The sequence below is a fragment of the Parastagonospora nodorum genome (genome assembly GCF_000146915.1).
Source record: "Parastagonospora nodorum SN15 chromosome Unknown scaffold_48, whole genome shotgun sequence".
NCBI lineage: Eukaryota > Fungi > Ascomycota > Dothideomycetes > Pleosporales > Phaeosphaeriaceae > Parastagonospora > Parastagonospora nodorum.
This window is the reverse complement of record NW_001884596.1, coordinates 1,638-8,631: the sequence shown is the minus strand read 5'-3', so window position 1 is coordinate 8,631 and position 6,994 is coordinate 1,638. Positions and strand designations below refer to the sequence as shown.

Genomic DNA, 6,994 nt, shown 5'->3' with positions numbered 1-6,994 from the left:
AGCTAAGCGAGTTTCTTAAAGCTATAGGTTTTAGAAATAATCTATAGATCTCTAATACGCGTTTTAAGCTCTAAATAAGCTATAATAGCTTATTTTAGCTTACTAAACGCTCTTTTATATTAGACGTATTTACTTAAGGCAAGTATATCTAAGAAGAAGAATAATATTAGTACTCTAGCACTAAAGACGCTTTTAGCGTCTTAAGTAGGCCTAGTATAGCTGCTAGAAAGCTAGTATATAGAGTAGAAAGAGAATTACTTCTTAATAGCAGCAATTTATCTATTCTTTATAATAACTCTATTAGTTATTCTTATTATTACTTACTTCTAGCTATAACTTTCTAATATTATTCTAATACGTATAACGCTCTATTAGGTAGCTATTCTAGCTATAGAAAAATATTAGAACTTATATAGCAAGAGTACTACTAGCTGCGTATATTTAATATAATATATTAATGTATATTATAGGTTAGCAGACTATATAGGTTAGTAGACTACTTTTGCTAAGCTTCTACTAAAACTACTCTATTCTAGCGCAATATAGCCTACTTTAGCTCTATATAGTATAAAGTAAGATATAATATTATTTAGAGTCTACTTCTACTACTTTCTTATACGTATATGCGTGATTATGCCTAGTCTTATTATACTATCTATACTGCCTTTAAGAGAGCTTATCTTATTTTAGTATATATCTACTTCTTTATCTTCTTCTTATTACTACGTGCTCTAAACTTCTTTAGAGTTAACTATTAAAGACTATTCTTAACTATTAAGGTCTCTTCTATTTATATATACTTTCTTTTATATAATTTATATTACGTAGTAGCTTTATTAGCTACTTAAAGCTTAGTAATCTTCTTCTACGCTAATACTAGCTTATGCGTAATAATTACTATCTTTCTTTAAGATCTTCTTAAAGGCCTCTACTATAGACGTTAGTAAGCTATCTATATGCTTCTAAATTCTTACCTTTATAAGCGTTAATTATAACTCTAATTTAAGAGTATTACTTAGAGTTTATAACTGCTAAAGAATAGTCTTTAATAGTAAGTAATAGTAAAGTATAGATATAGATATTAAGAGCTAATATAACTTACTCTAGGTTAAATAAGACTAATCTAGCGCCTTAAAACTCTTCTTAGATATTACTAGAAGTAATTACTACGTTAAAGGCGCGCTTAAAGCATAGTAGAAACTTAAGTTTTATAATATATATAATCTAGTTATATATAAGCTCTTTAGCTTAGTATCTATATACCTTCTTTAAAGAAGTAAAATAATCTATATTAAGAAGCTGCAGAAAGTGCAATAAGTAAGAAGGTATATAGATAGTAATAATCTTATTATTCTTATAGTATTACTAGAATTTAAGTAAGTTATAGCTCTTATAGCTATTAATAATAAGCAAACGTACTGTCCTAATAGTATATCTTTTTATATACTTATTAAAGTGCTTTAGCTACTATAGACTAAGCTTATTTATTATCTAGCTATTCTTAGAGACTATAATAACTTAATTATAAAGTAGATTCTTCTTCTTACGTTAGAAAAAGTAAAAAGTATCTAGTTAGTAGTGTTGCTGCAATTCGCTGTTAATTTAATAGATATAATAGATTTAATAAAGTTACTCTAGTTACTTTTTTCTAATATTAGGTTAACGTTAGAATAGTCTAGTTACTATCCTCTACTATTTAGCACTATATAGCTATATTACTTCAACTATACTTAGTTATTAGACTTAGTATACAAAATAATTCTATATACTCTATAAAGAGTAAAAGAGGTAGACTACGTTAGTTGCGTATATTTTATAGGTAGTCTAAGTTCTCTATGCAAATATAGCTGCAGCTATTAAGCTTACTCTATCTATAATTTAGTGCTATTAGAGATAGAGTCTTATATCTGTAACTATATATAAGCTAGTTCTATATAGTTAGTAACTATATAAGATAGTATTATTACTCTAGAAACTATAGTAGACTTAATGCATTTTAGAAATATAATTATATAGCTATTAATTGCTAATTTACTCTGCATTATCTATTTAACTATTATATAGTACTATATAGATTAGAGCAGTTTATCTTTTCTTTATATCTTTCTACTAGAGCGTTGTAGTCTTCTAGCTCTAATTCTTATTTATCTTTTATTAGCGCTAGAGCGTACATAATGCAATTATCTATTATATATTTCTCTACTAATATAGTAAACTTATCTTACGTGCTATCTGTTATAATACTCTAACCTTTCTCTTTATTCTAAAACTATACTTACTTATTATCATTATATATTATACTTTCTATAAAGTTATTAGCTCTATAAAACTCTCTAAGCAATATATTATATATTTTCTCTAATAATTCGCGCAGTTGCACTCTAGTCTCTTTCTATTATCTATTAGCTTTTGCTCTTATATTATATTAGGTATCTTATCTCTCTCTTATTAGCCTTTATATCTTTCTTATTACTATAACTAGTTCTATACTTATCTATAGTAAGAATATTATCTTCTTATTTTCCTACGTAATTATAGTCTTCTATTAATATATTATATCGTTGCTGCTTATTATCTATATATTTTATAAGAATATTATTAACGTTGTTATTATAATAGTCGTCTAGCATAGTAATATTAGATCTAGAGTTTTTAATATAGTTTGCGTATATAGCTATTTATTATTTTAAAGTATCTTAAATAAGAAGATAGTATATCTTGCTTAGCCTTCTCTACTTCTTGCAGATAGCGTTATAATTATCTATACTATATTAGCTATTGTTGTTTAGTGCTATTATAACATACTCTCTATAGTATAACTATAGAAATAGATTATCTTTCTTATTCTGTTATTATAGTACTCTTTAATAGTATTATATAATACTATGCCTATAAGCGCTATTATATTAGCGCTTAGAAACTAAAACTTATTCTAGTTCTCTGCTATAGCACTAATACTCTATTTTCTATTATTATAGAACGCTTATGCTATAATAGCTGCAATTGCACTATTTAGAAACTAGAATAACGTAGGCTATTACTCTGTAAGCTAATACTATTATATTCTAGATTAACTTATATTTCTAGAATTCTAGTATAGGTAGATAAAATTCTAGAGCAGCTTACTTAGTTTAAGAACTTATAGTTTAAGATAGTTTAGAGTATATATAGCTATAACTTCTATGCATGCTTATCTTATTATATACGTCTGCAGATTACTATATATATCTAATATCTAATAAGTACTATTAGCTATAGTTATAGATAGTCTATAACTATACTTACTTAGTAGGCTATACTTCTGCAGAGCGTAGTTACTATAGATAAGTAGACTAGCAGAAGCGCTATTTTCTAAGCTTCTAACTATGCATCTAGTATTAGCTATGCAAATATACTTCTATAAGCATCTAGCTATAGATTAATAGGTATACTATATAGCGTTATTCTATTATTTATTAATAACTATAATAATAATATTACCTAAGCCTTATTAAGTATACTTTTATATTTAGATATACTAGTTCTCTTATCTAGCGTTTTTATATTCTCTATAGCATTTAATAAAATAGATCTACTAGATAAGATAGTAGAAGAAAGGCTTATGCATATAAGTTAATATAAACTACTTTAGTAATTATAGTATCTTTACTTATATTGCATAGAACGTAGTATATTCTTCTATATTTAAGAGGTATACTATATAGCAGCAGTATTCTATTTTAGTTTATATTAACTAATTATTTTTATTCTAGCTTAATATCTAGTCTCTATAGATTAACTAGTGCGTAAGAGTATAGGCATCTCTTTATTAGAACTAGCATATCTTCTAGGTTTATAAGTTTAAGACTATATAGAAGTTACTAAGTCTTATAAGTTTAATTATAGTATAGTCTCTTATAATAAAAATAGTAGAGTTACGCTTTGCATAGTTCTTAATTTCTATAATTCTTAGTCTTACTATTAGTATTAGTATCTATCTTTAATATAGATCTTTATACTCTCTTATATCTAACTAAGTAGCTACGCTCTCTTTATAGAAGATAGTGCTATGCTACTGCGCACTTACTAGTTTCTTATATTCTTTACTATAAATTACGGCGTTTTTCTATATAGTATATAAGTTTATACTAGTAAAGAATTATATTTAGTCTATAAAGAATTAGTTATATCTTAAAGAGTATATTAGAGTATATAGATATCTCTAAAGTATTATGCTCTCTATATAGTTTTATAAGAGATTATCTGCTATACTATATAATTAGTAAATATACTATTATTAACTATTCTCTAGTATTGCCTATAGTTAATTTCTGTTAGCATATCTTAGAGGCGCTTATCTATTACCTTATTAGGTCTATTTAGCTTAATTTATTTAAATTATAGCTATATTTCTAGCGTTATTAGTATACTTAATAATATAATATATCTATAGCATTAAGAAAAGAGCACAGCGTAAGCTTTAGCTTAATCTTTCTATAAAGACTCTCTAAAACGTTTTTCTTAAGATACATATTATATTAATAGTTTAATTATAAATATAGCTCTATAGAGTTTTATTATAACTATATCTTATAGTGCACTATGCTAGCATGCTTCTATTAATATTTTGTTGTAGCTGAGTAAACTTAAGAGAAAAGATTGTATTGATCACTGCTCTTCTAATATATCAGAAGAGCTGGCTTAAATATACAAACAGATTACGGAGAAACGTTAGTCTACTTCCTAAGCTTAGTCAGCTCAGTCACGTGGATCAGTACTTCACTGTTCTCATGTATTAATACTGCGACACACCCCCTATCTTAATTGTCCTGTTTGATTGAGATAACGTCACGCAGTATGCATGTGAATAAGCTATTACCCCGCTTCTGCTCTGCCCTAATCGCTTGATTAGTAAGCGTCTGTTTGTTGTTGCGTTGTCGTAGAGATTAGTTAACTTGCGCGTTTAGCCTTAGCGCGCGCGATATTAACACCTTGCCCTGCGCCTCACGATCTTTTAACACTCTACCACCTAGCTTCAAGAATTCAATCCGCTGACTATGGCTCCAGTAAGTCCTACTAATTAAGAGGTGATTAAGTACCTTGCGCGTACTCTGCATCGCGATCGCCTTGAACTCCAGGCTATCGGTTATGCTAACTTAGCTGTTTCGCAGCAAAAGGGAAAAACGGCTACTCTAGCGCAGAAGAAGAACCTTGAGAACGCTCGCGCCGCTCAGTCCTCTAAGGCATCAGATTCGAAAGGCACGCGCGCCTCAGCTCGAATTAATCAGCAGAAGTCAGCTTCTGAGGAGAGCGATCTGGCCTCAGATACTCTATCGAAGCCAGTCGCTGAGGCACCCCGCGAGAGCCCTTGCGCTAATTGCATCCTTAAGTAGTTAAGCAACTTAACTAAGAACAAGCTCGAATGTATTGATAAGAGTAGCAAGTTAGGTCGTTGCGCCGCCTGCAACTTCAAGCAGTGCATTCTAAGGCATATTTCTTACCTTATTTTGGTTACCTCTCGTACTAATTGTACTATAGCATTAATCCCTTTGTAACCAAGACGATGGCTTTGTACAACTACGCCATAGGCAATACGGCAACTATGACTGTAAGTGATCGTTGATCTTATTGTAGCAGCGTTGTACTGATCTTTTGCAGACTTCTGAGTATACTAATAGGCAAAATGAGCTTATGGACGAGGTCCGTAAGTACATCGCTAGTTATAATAAGCCGTCCGGCTTTAAGCGCGACCGATCCGAAACTGCCGCATCTAATCTGACCTCTAAGCGCGCGAGGAAAGCTGCGCTACTTACGCCTTCGTAACCCTATTCGGATCCTTTTAGTCAGAAAATAGGCCCTGATGGAAAGTTGCTCTTAACTGATTTGACCTCTTTAAAGGTGTCTGCTCACTAGGCCTCTGTTCAAGATGATAAGGAGGAGGATAAGACTACGGTGCCTGCTAGCAATCTTTCTAGCCTGAGCCCTAGTCCTCCAGGAACCGAGCGTGGTAAGCAGGCTAAGCCTTTCGGTCGTAAGACTAATGTGCTTAATAAGCTATTTAATGATAAGGGCGCTTTAACCTCAGCTAGCTTTGATCTTAACGCTCCGGTCGCTTTTGATGACTAAATAGGTCATATCGACACCTCTCTTGGCGTGAACAAGAAATCGATTCGTCCTAGTTATGCTGCCTCTTCCTAACTAGCTTAAGCTGCACCTAGTAGCTCTGTTCAGCATTCCACTAATCTAGAGTTAAGTCTCTCTTTAAGCGGCTTGCGTGGGCCTGTTCGTCCTGCTCCTCTTGTGCCTAAAAAGGCGCCTAGAGAGAAGAGGAGGAACAAGGCTACTCTCGACTAACCTTCATAGATTAAATTCTCCTTTTTCTCGCAAGGCAGCAGGCTTAAGTGGATTAAACAGCGGCCTTCGTAGCACTAAGCCGATTGTTTCGATCTCTAAGCCTTCTAAGTCACCTGCTAAGCAGATCCTAGATGCTGCTAACGTTTAAAACGCTCTCTCTATAGGGGCGCAGCACAAGCTTCTGTCTTAGTTTAAGCAGGAATACTCATTTAACACTCCGCCTATTGTTACGGGCAACACCGGACAGGGCACTATTGATCTGACTAGCTCTAATCCGGTAATAACGATCGGTGACAGTAAGGCTGATCTTAAGTCATCGAGATTAGAAGCTTAGGCAAAGGAGCTTAATAGGCGTGCTGCTGAGACTCGATCTAGTCTTAAGAAGATTAAGAAGGCTAAAGCTGATGCAGCGGCGCGCTCAAAGAAGCTTCTTATTAAACGAGAGGCGCGCCTCGCGAAGGAGAAGGCTAATTAAGAGGCGCGTCTGAAGGACGTTCCTTAACCTGCTGTAATTAAGTCTATTGAGACTGGTACTGCGGCGAAGCCTTGTAAAGATTGATTAAAGCGTCCTGCCTTTAGGGAGACTGAGCAAGGTCTAATTCGCCCTTCTTCCTAAACTTCTCAGCAGTCTCAGCGGCCTTCTGATGCTAATCCTTAAGTT

The 6,994-nt window shown here is 32.3% G+C and overlaps 2 protein-coding genes across 2 annotated transcripts; both read left to right on the top strand.

The window, feature by feature from the left end:
- Nucleotides 1-5,036: 5,036 nt before the first annotated feature.
- On the top strand, nt 5,037-5,372 carry SNOG_16431 (hypothetical protein; the record flags this gene model as incomplete). Its single annotated transcript, XM_001806494.1, has 2 exons — nt 5,037-5,045; nt 5,181-5,372. 2 exons carry the CDS (start codon nt 5,037-5,039, stop codon nt 5,370-5,372), a joined length of 201 nt encoding a protein of 66 aa, XP_001806546.1.
- Nucleotides 5,373-5,542: 170 nt separating this feature from the next.
- SNOG_16430 (hypothetical protein) lies at nt 5,543-6,177 on the top strand (the record flags this gene model as incomplete). The annotated part of the gene is made up of 4 exons (XM_001806493.1): nt 5,543-5,587; nt 5,638-5,683; nt 5,906-5,986; nt 6,110-6,177. The coding sequence occupies 4 exons, from the start codon at nt 5,543-5,545 to the stop codon at nt 6,175-6,177; spliced, it is 240 nt and encodes a 79-aa protein (XP_001806545.1).
- Between the last annotated feature and the right edge of the window lie 817 nt (nt 6,178-6,994).